This window comes from Leopardus geoffroyi, chromosome D4 (assembly GCF_018350155.1).
Source record: "Leopardus geoffroyi isolate Oge1 chromosome D4, O.geoffroyi_Oge1_pat1.0, whole genome shotgun sequence".
NCBI lineage: Eukaryota > Metazoa > Chordata > Mammalia > Carnivora > Felidae > Leopardus > Leopardus geoffroyi.
The window spans coordinates 60181238-60194957 of NC_059342.1; the positions used below are offsets into that span (position 1 = coordinate 60181238).

General features: G+C 43.8%; 2 protein-coding genes across 6 annotated transcripts in view; both read left to right on the top strand.

Annotated features, from left to right (window-relative positions):
- The window catches only part of TDRD7 (tudor domain containing 7), a 77845-nt gene extending 69667 nt beyond the window's left edge, over positions 1–8178 (top strand). For all 5 annotated transcript variants that reach the window (XM_045467339.1, XM_045467338.1, XM_045467341.1 and 2 more), the window contains 3 exons: positions 107–609; positions 4732–4892; positions 7702–8178. In XM_045467339.1, coding sequence (XP_045323295.1) covers positions 107–609; positions 4732–4892; positions 7702–7922 — 885 coding nt within the window. In that variant the 3' untranslated portion in view covers positions 7923–8178. The remainder of the gene's footprint in view (positions 1–106; positions 610–4731; positions 4893–7701) is intronic.
- A 3921-nt stretch (positions 8179–12099) lies between these two features.
- TMOD1 (tropomodulin 1) overlaps positions 12100–13720 on the top strand; it is an 87871-nt gene continuing 86250 nt past the window's right edge. The window contains exon 1 of the mRNA XM_045468413.1: positions 12100–12224. The gene's annotated coding sequence lies outside the window, so the exon portion shown is untranslated. The remainder of the gene's footprint in view (positions 12225–13720) is intronic.

The window sequence follows — 13720 nt, forward strand, 5'->3', positions numbered from 1 at the left end:
TGAATTTTAGCAAGTTGGGTTCCTTGTAAAATACTGTGTTTTAATATTTAAGGTTAATATTATGGTGAACTGGGATTCCTTGAAATGCCTTGTGTGTTTTCCACAGGTTACAAAAGTGGACGAAACCAGAGGGATCTCACACATTTATTTATTCACCCCTAAGAACTTCCCTGATCCTCACCACAGTATTAATCGCCAGATTACAAATGCAGACTTGTGGAAGCATCAGAAGGATGTGTTTTTGAGTGCCATATCCAGTGGAGCTAGCTCTCCCCACAGCAAAGGCGGTGGCACCCCCATTCCAGGCACCGCTGGAGAGAATCTGAGAAAGAGCCTGACAGACGTCATCAAGAAGTCCGTGGTGGACCACACCAGCTCTTTCTCCACAGAGGAACTCCCCGCTCCCGTCCACTTGTCGAAGCCGGGGGAGCACATGGATGTGTACGTGCCTGTGGCCTGTCACCCGGGCTACTTCGTCATCCAGCCATGGCAAGAGATACATAAGCTGGAAGTTCTGATGGAGGAGATGATTCTCTATTACAGTGTGTCTGAGGAGCGCCACGTAGCCGTGGAAAAAGACCAAGTGTATGCTGCCAAAGTGGAAAACAAGTAGGTCCTTGGACAGAGCGTGTGATCCAACTACGAAAAATGTGTGGAGTGATACCAAGAGTCCTTAATCTCTGCAGGGGGACTTTGAACTGCACTTAGGGAAATTTTGAATGTGAAGCGAGACTAATGAATTGTGCAGTCTTTTAATATTTGACATGATGTCATTTATCTAAAAATCTAGTCACCATATATTAAATTCCTGTTAAATATCTAAAACGAAGGTTTAAATGTTTTTGTTTTTCTATTAGACAAAACATTGTTGTTTCTCTAGGAAATAATGGCTTTTTGGTTGAATAACTTTTAAATTTTAAAAACAAATACTTATTGTAGAAGATTTAGAAAAATACAAAAATATATAAGAAAATCCTCCAACCGGACAGAACCCTTGTTAAACTATTCATGTATTTCTTCTCATTCGTTTCTACATATATTCATACAGTTGGTGTAGTATTATTATTAAATACAATTCCACACCTACTTTTTTCACCTCACATAATTCTGTGAACATTTTTCCATGTGATAAAATTTCTTCAAAAACATTTTTAAGGCTGAATAATAGTCCATCATATAGAGAAATCATAATTTACTTATCATTCTCTCTTGTTATGTAGTTTTTTCTCCCAGATTTTTCACTATTCTAGATAATATCGAACGTAAATCTCTGTTCACATCTCTGATTATTTCTGAGATAGATTCCCAGAAGAAAAATTACTTGTTTAAGGATTCGAAGGTTCTTGAGGTAGGTTGTCACTTGCTCCTGGAGAGCCGTGCCACCTTCTGTATGGTGCAGCAATGCACGGTGCACTTCTCCAGCCGGGACTCACTGGTGCAGCACTTTGGTCTGTTTTTTCACATTTCCCATTTGGATCACATCCTCCTTCCCTGAAGCCCTCCAATATGTTCTGGTTCCAACCCAGTGAATCCCTAGTACTCCACCCCACACAGTGCAAGATCACAAAAGCCCTGGAAAAAGGAACAACTTAGCCCCGTCCCGTCTCCTTTGCCAGCTTTCTTAGGGGAACTGACCAAGCTTATTTGATGATGACAAACACAAAGAACTGTTCTCCCACAACAACACACACACACACACACACACACACACACACACACACACACCCCAGAACTCAGTTTAAAAGGTCAAACTGCTTATTTTATTATTTTTTTTAATAAAATGCTTCGGTTCGTTCTCAAGATATCAAGCATAGACATTTGTGAAAACTTTATTATTCCCGTAAGAGAAAAAAAACCAATTTTTAATTCTTAAGAGTGAAAAGTATCATAGCTCTCATTTTAAAAAGGATTCAGCTTGTATGTCACAAGCTTTTCACTTTCAAAAAACCATTTTTACTATGTCATGTTATTTACAACTGTAAGCATGCATGGGTTTAATTCCACACAGGAACATCATTTGCCTACATGAGAACTCTTCGCAGAATAATTTAATCACAGTTAAAACAAAACCAGTGTTAACTATTAATCTGAGGGACAGATTGATGGTGATTAGCTGTGGGGAGATCCTACTTGAGGGCAAGAGTTTTGTGGGGCAGGAGAACCCAAACTGGAGACCTTCAGTGTGGTGTTTCAGACTCGGCCCTCCCCCAACATGGGTCCAACAGTCCTGGTCTGGGGCTGGGACTTTCACCAGCTAATTTTTTTCTAGATAATCAAGGATGTCTCATATATATAAGAACAGATTGTCCAATATTTTCTTAAACTTCATAAACTGAATCAGTGTAAAGTGTTTAGAGTTTCTATCTTGCCTGTATCACAGGACTATTTACTAAAAACCCTGGTCCCAACTCTGGTGAATTAAGACTTAGGAATTTTCAGATACACTGTTGATTGCAGCCGTTTCCAAATCCACGTTGGCTAAGAATAACCTGGGAACTTACTAAAAATGCAGATTCTCCTTCCTCACCCCAGACATCCTGAATTAGAGTCTCTGGGAGTGGAACTTCAGAATCTGTGTTTTTCACAAACTCTCCTGATGATTCACAAGCAGCCCTGCACTGAAATCGGTTAACTAGTCCAAACAGAAACCTTTAGTTAAGCTATTAGTGTTGAAAATTAAAAGCTACCGAAGGGCATGACATGTGACATGTAAGTCTTCTGGTAGCTCTTCCCTCGCTGCTCTGTACCTTGTATTTATACACTAAAACCACCAGCATTTATACACAGACCACCAGCATTTGCCCTGTGCAATTTAAAGACAGTGCTATAGGTGGAAACCAAATGATTTTTATCTCCTTTTGCACCTACACAGATTTAACAACCTGCACCAAACTGGCATTTCCACATATGAAAATTTCTCTGACATGCTTATATTTACACAGCTTTTCATTTTAATAATTATCATAATTATTATATAATAACGATGGCGGCTACCATTTGCCAAGCACCTATTGTGTGCCAAGTAATGTACTAGGCACTTTATATATATTATTTCTGCAAGTGAGTTAAAATTAACTACTACACATGAGATAATTGAGGCTCAGAGAGGTTTAATAGGAGCCCAAGGTGACATAGCTGGAACATGTCCTGGGGGTGGGGTGGGGGGATGCCAGCCTAAGTCTGTTGGCTCCCAAAACTCACATACTTACTGTGACATCTTTTTGCGCCTCTCTGTTGTGACTCATGGATTATCGCTTGCTGCACTTTGGGCTTGTTTCTGCCTTCAGAAACAGGTTTCTGGAGTTTCCTCCCCAAACCCCCAATCACTAGTGTCCAAAGTTGGCCTCTTCATAGCTTTCTTACTATAGTTTACCCCATAGTAGCGGTGTGGGTTTCCTGTACCCATTCTCCACTGGTGTGATGGAGAATCCATCTAGCCTAGCCAGCTCCCAGCCCAGTAGTGTATTGCAGTGAAAGGCCTGCTGTTGCACTGGGCTTGCGGCTTATAGCTAATAAGTCTGTTTCAGAGGATGGCTGAGTCCACCATCCATGGCAGAGCCTGACTCATACCTTGCAGGGGCAGAGGCTATCTCCATAGACACTTACCTTTTAGATGTTACAAACAACTTCCTTTCCTTAGTGTGATGATACTCTTCAATCACATAGTCAACACTAAAGAACTTTTTTTTTTTTTTAAGTTTATTTACTCATTTATTTAGAGAGAGAGAATCCAAAGCAAGTTCTGTGCTGTCAGCTCAGAGCCAGAGCCCAACTTAGGGCTGGATCCCATGAACCTGTGAGATCATGACCTGAATTGAAATCAAGAGTTGGACACTTAACTGACTGAGCCACCCAGGCACCCGAAGACTGTAGGACTTTAATATGGTCCTTCATATCTTAACTTTGAAGTCTAAGCTTTTCTAATTGTAATGATGATGAATGTAGGCCCAGAGGAGAAAAGTATATTCATATGAATTTCTGACTGACACCTTGAACTCCAGATCAGAAACCATGTTCTTCTTCCCCCCTACTTTCCTATCTTTTCCAGGCTCTTTATTCTAGGCAGTGGGTTGGACTTTGTGTTTTGTTTTATTTTGTTTTTTAATGTCCTCACTCGGCATAACTAAAATTGTCACCTTTGCATTCAAAATGTTTTGTAATCTCTTCCCACACTCTCTTCCCCATCTGGTTTTCTTTTCCATTCCTTCACACGTTCTGCCTTCTAGCTCTACTATGGTGTTTGCTCTGCTCCCAGCTGTCATGCCCTGTAGAATCTTCTGTGCTTTTTCTTTTCATGCATGTCTTCAGCCTGGCCTGGTTCCAGTTACTCCCTCTTCCCATCTTTTACATACATACCCTGTCCCAGACCTGACCTTTGTCTCCCTGTCAGAGTGGAGGGATCTCCTTGCCTTGTCCTGATCAGCCTCCATCTGTTTGATTCTGCTTAGTGGCGGTTGCTAGTTTATGTGTTGGTCTCCTGTAGCAGCTCCCTGAGGTCTGTGAATGGGTGTTGAGCGAAGAAATACCACCAAGTAAGCTGGTGGCAAAGCAGAGAATAGTAACCTTTGGAGTAAGAAGAAGCAATCTCTTTAAAACCTCAATGACAGTACAGTTTTATATTTTGATAAACATCTTTCGCATTAATTTTTTAATCATAAATTGTTACCCTTAAAGCATATGTCAACTTTGTGTATTTTTTTTTTCTTCCTTTTTAATCCAATGCACATCTAGGTGGCACAGGGTGCTTTTAAAAGGAATCCTGACCAATGGATTGGTGTCTGTGTATGAGCTGGACTACGGCAAGCACGAGCTAGTCAACATAAGAAAAGTACAGCCGTTAGTGGACATGTTCAGAAAGCTGCCATTCCAAGCAGTCACAGCTCAACTTGCAGGTAATTTCTGTGGAACTTGAACTCAAGTCACAACATGGTTTATATTGTCCTTTTGTCATGGGCACTTAGGGAGTACAGAGTCACTGGCCTATTGAGTTAACTTTTTTTTTTCCCAAACAACTTCCTGACCATAATAGAAATAATTTGTAATGATCTGTCACAGACATGCCTTTCCACTATATCTGCTGTTTCTATTTTTCCGTATTTCTCTCTGTCTGTGGTGTCACATGTGGGTATATTTCTAAAGCTGTAGTCAGGACAGGTATGGTCTTGCATGCTGCTTTCTTCATTTTTAGCATTTTTTTCCTAATTACTTTTTGAGTGTTTGATGGTCTTCATAATGATTTTTTTTAACGTTTATTTATTTTTGAGAGAGAGGGACAGAGCATGAGTGGGGGAGAGGCAGGAAGAGAAGGAGACACAGAATCCAAAGCAGGCTCCAGGCTCTGAGCTGTCAGCATAGAGTCCAATGCAGGGCTCAGACTCACGAATCTCAAGACCATGACCTGAACCAAAGTTGGATGTTCAACCAACTGAGCCACCCAGGCACCCCTGTAATGATTTTTAATAGCTGCAAAAGATTTGATTTAATCGTTATTTCCATTTTGTTAAGTATTTAGGTTATTTATACTTTTATTGTAGTATTAGGAAAAAACCTGCAGCTGTGTATACTAGCCAAAACAAACAAAAACAATGAAACAACATAAATGACCAATAGGAGGAGCACATTGCTCAGCTAGTATTTGACAACTTATTGTATATAATACAAATGCATAATGGGTTTCCACAATTATAAAACATCCTAGGTCATAGAATATGACCATTTTTATGGCCAGGTGAGTTTCCAGTTGCATTGTAATTAACAGCATGCAAGTATGTGATTTTACTACATTCATACACCCTATTGACTATTATTATTAAAATCTGAGGATGTAAATTAGCAGGTGTACAGGGACACTTCTTTAAAATACTGTCCAGTTAGAGTTTTGTGACAGCAGTGCAAATGCTGGTGGCTCCTCTGTGCATCCCCCCAGTACGTAGCATGCGTACTGAGGCGGAGCTTCGCGCAGAGGTCCGGCAGCATTAGCAGAGGGTGTGGGGGCGAAAAAGGCTGGGGGATGCAGACCTCCAGCCATCTAGGACTGTCTGTGTCCTGCTCTGCTGGGATATGGGGGGTCGTGACCACATGGTGCCACCCATTCAGCACAGTAGCAGAATGATCTCAGAAACGAAAGGAAGTGTGTATATACATTTTTCTTTTAATTTTTGACCAGCTTTTCTTGGAGATATCTATATATATACTGTTATTTTGAAGTATTTTTCAGTTTCTTTCTTTGTGTCTTCTGCTAGATTTCACAGGAAACTCCCATGATAGTTAGATATGAACCAAAAACAGCATTTTGCAGACGAGCATGTCTACCACTGATCTGCTTTGAACTCAGACCTCTAAATAGTTTCTTCAGATTTAATGATTGCATTTTTTTTTAATTTTCACTTTTGGATGTTCAGGTCTTGCTAACATAAGCATGACAGTCAAACTGTCCAGAGAGGGAGTCTCTGTGAGGAACAAGTGCATGGGACCATCATCCCCATCGCCAGCACCTTGGCTGACAGTCACTGGGGCAAAGGTCTCCACCAGCCACTCCATTTCACTGACTTCTCCCACACACTAGGAGGGTTAGGTACTGTTAACTATCGCTGTTAAAGGTCGGGAAACAGCAGGTTGGGGACTACTCTAGGCTTCTCTTGTTCTCAGAGAACTTAGCCCACCTCACTATATGGATAGCAGGTCTGTTAAATGATGTGTGAAACTCCCAGATCTCCATCACTACGGGGCACTGTGTATAGTTTCTCGAATCTAGTATATGTGCACTTAATTCATGTTAGTTTACTAGTATTTTCTGAAAAACACATACTCTCTCAATTTCATTTTAAAACCTAATTTCGAATTCTCTAACTTGAGCCCTCAAAAGTCATAGGGACTTTAGAAAGACATGGGATTTACAATTCATCTGGTCCAACCAGTTTATTTTCTGATAGACTGAGACCTGAGAGACCAGTTGATTTGCCCAAATACCATACCACTTGACAGAGGAAGAGCTGGGAATGGTAATTAGGTCTCTAGACTTTCAATCCAGTGCTTTTGCCATGGTATTATATATAATTTTTAAAAATCAGTATACTCTAAGTATATTAATTCTCTTTCTCCTTCTCCTCATCCTTCACTACATCTGGTTCATCAGGGAAAAAAATCTGTAAATAAGAGATGTATCACTGATATCATTGATATTTTATTTTGAGTGCAGTTGACACACAATGTTACAGATACTGTTGATATTTTAGTCCCCTTGGGTATCCCCATTATCCATTTAAATCTACCTATACTTTATATAGGGAAATGGGCAGTAGTTATTATAACTTCACTTTTTTTTTTAGATTAAAAAATTTTATTTAAGTAATGTCTACACCCCAAGGGGGGCTCAAACTCATGACCCTGAAGTCACACACTCTTCTGACTAAGCCAGCCAGGTGCCCCTATAACTTCATTTTATAACACAGCAGTAAATCTCCATGAAACTTGTGTCTGTAGGTGAAGGTTTACAGAAATAACCCCATTCACAATAGGAGAACTATGATAAGCTGGACTGTCTTAAGATTGGTGGGTAACTCTTCAGTTTGGTTTTTTAATTAGGCAAGTCTAACCTGGTACGTTTCAGCTACTTTGGAACTAACAGTTTTCCATTATCATGGATCAAAGAAAGGTGCATCCGACGCTCACTGATCCTTGTACTCCTTGTCTTTCTCGTAGGGGTGAAGTGCAACCAGTGGTCTGAGGAGGCTTCGATGGTATTTCGAAATCATGTGGAGAAGAAACCTCTGGTGGCACTGGTTCAGACAGTTATAGAAAATGCCAACCCTTGGGACCGGAAAGTAGTGGTCTATTTAGTGGACACATCATTGCCAGACACAGATATCTGGATTCATGATTTTATGTCAGAGTATCTGGTAGAGCTTTCAAAAGTTAATTAATCACTGCTTCTGAGACCTTGACAACTAATTCAGATTTTTTTTAGCAATAACAAAATGTAGTAGGCTTAAAAAAAGAAATCTTATCTCTGCTACAGGGCTCTGACTGCTGTGGGGATTGAAAAGAATATGCTTCTGTTTGATGAAAGATATTTAACAAGTTTTGTTTTAACAGAGTTGACTTTTCAAAGAAAATTGCACTTGAATTATTACTATAATATTAGAATAAAATGTTTATCAGTATAAAAACTGACTACCTCATAATTTCTAGGCTTTATGATCGTAAGATGAAGGATTTCCCTTTTTATTCATGTCTTCTTTATGGTGCTGGGTTCCTTTATAGATTGTGAGAATTTATGACTTAACCCTGGCGTAGTGGTCTATCACAAAACCAATTGTGTGAGGATGATCTTGAGTCTTTAGCACATTAGCATTGCTAGTGGTGCTGTAGAGAAGCAACCCAGATGAACCTCAAAGTGTATTCCTCACCCCAAGTCTTGAGTGGCATATCACTACCCAGAGTGTCTACACCTTCCACAGTCTCCCTACCCAGCCTCATTGTCCATGGCTCCTCAACCAGCCACACTGCACCTGTCTGGCTCCCTGTACACCCAGGACTATTGATATTCTTCAGCAAGCTTTGCTCCCCTCCTAACCATGCTTATTCTGTTCCCTGAGCCTGCCCATCCTTCACCCCCCACCATTTTTGTTTGCCAGTATCCTCCGTGACATCCCGGGCTGACCATGAAGCCTTCCCTGGTACCCCTCCTACCCTGTTGCATTTGGAGTACGCCTCTCTTTGTATCAAGACCCCACTGAGCTTTGTAGTATATAACAAGTTGTCTGCGCACCTGTCTCCCCAGCTAGATTGTGAGCTCCCTGAAAGAGGAAGGGGTCTTACTCATCTCTTTGGTGACATACTGGTAAATGTTTGACATTTGGTTCTGATGGGTGTGGGCCGGGAATGAGCCTTGATTCACAGTATCTGACGATTCCCATGTTGTAAATACTTCCACCATTGTTGAGTTCCAGCTAACAATGTGACATCACTGAATGTGGAGCTGGGAAAAGACACCCCAGCAGCTCCTGTGAGCCCGTACAATGGACTTCAGAACATACCACTGTCTGCGTACTCCACAACAGACGGAATGATCTCTTGAACACATCAGGCACCCATTATGTCCTTGCTAATTGATGGGCAGGATGGCTTGACAAAGGGATAGGTGGAGGCCTTATCAGTGGTCCAAAGATGATGGGGGAAGGCCCTGGACTAAGAGGGGAGCAATGAGAATCAAGAAAAAAATTAAAGGCCTTTTGAAGTTTTTAATTAGAATTATTAGAACTGACATTTTAGATCCAAAAGACAGGAAAAAGAAAGTGTCAAAAAGTGAAGCCAAGTCTTAAGGTCTGAGAGGCTAGGATGATGACCCTTATTCCATTTGGGAAACTGAAATTTTTTGTTTTAAACATACTGAGTTTAGAGGCCACTGGGTGACTCAGTCGGTTGAGCGCTCCACCTCAGTTCAGGTCATGGTCTCGCCGTTCGTGAGTTCGATCCCCGCATCAGGCTCTGTGCTGACAGCTCAGAGCCTGGAGCCTGCTTCAGATCCTGTGTCTCCTTCTCTCTGCCCCTCCCTTGCTCACGCTCCGTGTGTCTCTCTCTCTGTCTCTCTCTCTGTCTCTCTCTCTGTCTCTCTCTGTCTCTCTCTGTCTCTCTCCTAAATAAATAACAAACATTAAAAAAAATTTAAACATACTGAGTTAAGGGACTAGATCACTGTGTGAGGATATGCATAACCTATTAGAAATGTGGAGTCTTCACAGGGGAGAAGGCCAGGCTGGAGATAAACATTCTTAAACTCATTTGCTTATTTTTATTTGAGAAAATATAGGAAAAGTGAGAGCAGAAAGAAGGTAAAGACCAGATATTTGAAGTTTTTCATGTAAAACATGTTGAAATTATCTTTCTAGCTTTTTAAAATTCATATTTAATAAAAAAGTGATTCAAAATTGAGGAATGCTTACACCACTGATTTAAACATTTGTGATAAAATCAGAATATCCTGACACAAACATTTAAGTGAAACAAAGTAGTATGAATGTATTTTATAATGGTTTCTTTCCCCAACAAAAACAACAAAAATCCTCAAATTGCCTACAGATTAAGAAGAGTTGGGTTCTGTTTCAATGACTTTAGAAAGGCTTCCATTATTTTTTAAAATAGAGCAATTGTGTTGTTGATGTAAGTGAAAAATTAATCTGGTGCTAGGGCAATTTGACAAACAATGAAGCTTGGCCCCTGCCTCCTACCATATTCAAAGTCAATTCCAGGTGGATTCAAAGCCTAAACGTGAGAGCCTAATGAGGGAAGATAACACAGGAAAGTACCCTGATAATCCAGGAGTAGGAAAGATGTCCTAAACAGGACAAAGTGCTAACAATAAAGGCAAATATTGATATACTAGACTATGTTAAAATGAAGAACACCGGTTTGTCAAAAGGCATTATTATGATGGTGTAAAGGCAAAGCACACAACGGAGGAATATTTGTATTTGGAACATATTCAATAAACAGAAGACTATCCAGAAACAAAATGGCAATAAATTTGAACATTTTACAAAGAGGAAATCCAACTGGCCAATCAACATGAAAAGGCCCTCAACCCATGGAAATCAAATTTCAGTGAGATCCTAATACTCCTACCAAAACTGGGAAAATGTTTCAACTTTCGTTAATTTCAATTATTGAAGATGTTTGCACTTGTGCTGGAGGATGCCAGTAAAGAATGTTCACAGCAGCACTATTGGCAATAGCTAAAACCTAGAGACAGATGTCCATTAATAGTAAAATGGATTTAAAAAAAAAAAAAACTGTGCTGTATTCATGCAATGGAAACCTCTAAGGTAATAAAAGTAAACAAACTACAGCCACATGAAACCACGCAGGTTAATCTCACAGGGTGGAATTGAGCAAATGAAGACAAAGTGTGGAGGAAAGCAGGCAAGGAAGTGATTACCGTAAGAGTAATCTTAAACTTCCTTAAGCGATCATTTTAGGAGGAAGCTGGAACCCAGGACCCAGAGGGTTGGCTTCTGGGCTGCTGCTGGCAATGTTGTTTCTTGCAACAAGTGTTCAATGTGATAAAAATTTTTGAACCTGCACACTTAGGATGTATGTACTTGTCTTAAATGTTTGATTCCGCAACAAAAGGGTTTAAAATAAAAATAATCTGAAATATTAAATCATTGCTTCATTTAAAAATGCATGGCACATATTCCTTGAAAAGAGCATTCTCTTACAGCTGTGAGAGTTTTGTAATGTAGAAATATATTTTCATGGAAAACAAGAGTCACATAAACAAAAACGAATGTTTCTCATTAGTAATCTATACACCAGGAGTAAAAAGAGTTATATTAGGGTCTACCCCACCAGAAACTTTCCCATAAAAATTGCACACGGAACCTTCTGTCCACACAAATTCTTTTTTATGAACCATTTTAAAAATTAAAACAAAGTTTCTATTTGGGTTTAAGTGGTTTGTTCTGAAAAACGTACTAGCCTTTTAAGAAAGTGGGACCTTTTTTTTTTTTTTTTTTTTTTTTTTTTGTATTTTAAATCGGTATTTTGGACACTCCATTCCAAGTACAGAGAGAATGCATTCGACTCTTTTAGAACTATTTGTTCACAAAAGGATCGTTATTAAAGCTGCGGCTCCTGCCAGACCTGGCTGGGCTGCCGGTGAGATGGGACAGGTGGTTGCTGTAGTCAAAAGAGGTAAAGGTGCAACAGCTGGCTGGCAGGCTTTGCTCCATCCAAAGACCTGCCGGTTCTTACATCTCAGACGCCACAGGAATGAAAATCCACCCACTTAGTTCCAGATAACTCCACTGCTGCTTAAACTCCTTATGGTACAGCTGGGGAAATAGAGACTCAGACTCACGATTATCCACAACCCCCTGTCCAAGGAAGGATCTCAGCTTCCCGGCGGCCCGGCCCCTTTGCCCCGCGCTGCCCCCAGCGGGCTTCGCTCCCTGGCCGGGGACGGCGCGCGGAGGCCCGGCGCCCCCGAGCGGAGGGAGAGGGCGGCGGGCGGGGCGGGGCGCGGTGACAGCGCTGAGCCGGGCCCGCCCCTGACTCCCACCCCCGGAGCCCACAGCGCCCGCCCGCCCGCGGCCGCCCGGGAGCTCGTCCAGCCCCGCGCTCCGCTCGCTCGCCCGCCCGCCGCCCGCCGCCCGCGCCCGTCCGCCTGCCGCCTGCGCTCGCCCCGTCGTCGCCCGCGCCCGCCCCGGCGGCTCCACGGCCCGGTAAGCCCCCCACCCGGCCCGGGGTACCCCTCGCGCTCGCGGGGCTCCCTGCCCCCGCGCCGGGGCCCCAGCCATATCTGGGCAAAATATTCAGCTGTCGCCGCCGCCGCCAAGAGGGACTGAGCGTGGCTCCCTCTATAAATAGCCGCCGCCTCGGGTTGCCTCCGGGGCTGGGGAGCCGGGGGTCTCGGGGTCCGGAGCGCCGCGCTCACGTCCGCGCCGCTAGGCTCCCCCGGCCCCAGCCAGAGCGCCCTCCTCTCAGGCCCTCGGCGCCGTGTCTGTAAACGACAGAAGGACCCTTGCGCGCTCTCAGAGAGGCGCGGGGGCCGGGGTCCTGAAGGAGCGGCCGCCCCCGCCACCCACCAGCCGCTCGACTCCCGCGCGGCGGCGGGGCTCTGCGCCCGCGGATACTCTGCTGGGGACAGGTGCCCGCCTGAGCCCGGCACCGAGGCGTGGCCCTCCTCCGGCTGCCGAAAGTTTGGGGGTGGGAGTGGGACGTATGTGGTTGGTGGACCGGGAACCGGGGTTCGGGCTGCGCCTGTTTGAGGCAGGAAAAGTTTCCCAAACTGCGCGAGAGGACGCGGTTTAAAGCACCATGATACATACACGCATTTCGAGCCAAGGTAGAGCGGGCAAGCGCCTGGAGGCAGAAGCCGCCTCCCTGTCGCGAAGTCACACGGTGGCCTTGGCGAGCCCCTGCCCTTCCCTGGGCCTCAGTTTCCCCATTTGTAGGGGCGGGGTTTGGTTCGGGAGATGAAGCTAAGAGTCTTGGCGGTGAGAGCAGCAGGGCGCGCTCTTGACCGCAAGCGCTCCCCCACACCTGTTCATCGGCTCCGGCCTGGGACGCTGGGGCCAGAGCCTTGCACATCCGGAGGCATTGTGGAAAGAAACCGGACACTGTGGCAGTCCCTCTGACTCAGGCCTATACTGGGACCTATTAGGGTCCTTGGAATAGCCTGGGCCCTATACCTCCAGGAAGAGCGTCCCACGGTACTTACGGGCACCTCTGCTGGGGAGCAGCCATCACCCTCGCAAAGCATCACGTGACTCAAACAGCTTTAGACCCAAAGAACTGGGCAGGACCAGAGGCTCCAGTCCAGCTGCTCCCTGGTCTCAGTTTCCCCACCTATACAGTGCCTATGAGACGAACTTGGAACCATGCCAAGCATCACACCCTCCCAGACCCCCAGCTGCTTCCTGATATACCTTACGGACCCTGCCCTTGGTCTCCACCTTAACCCTCTCAGACTCTTAGAGATGACCTAGCCCAAGCTTTTCTCTACCCAGATCACAGAACCAGACCCTAACTCAGGTTCTGGGCTCTCAGAGGGAGCATCCCCCAAATCTTCATCTTTCTCCCTGTGATGGCATTTATTTTAACAAGGGCCGCAGAACCCCCTGCTCAAGGTCACATGCTGCTGGACACACCAGGAGGCCTGCAGTCTCCACTAACCTTTCTCCTCTCTTTCCTGCCCCTTCTTGCTGCTCAGGCCGGT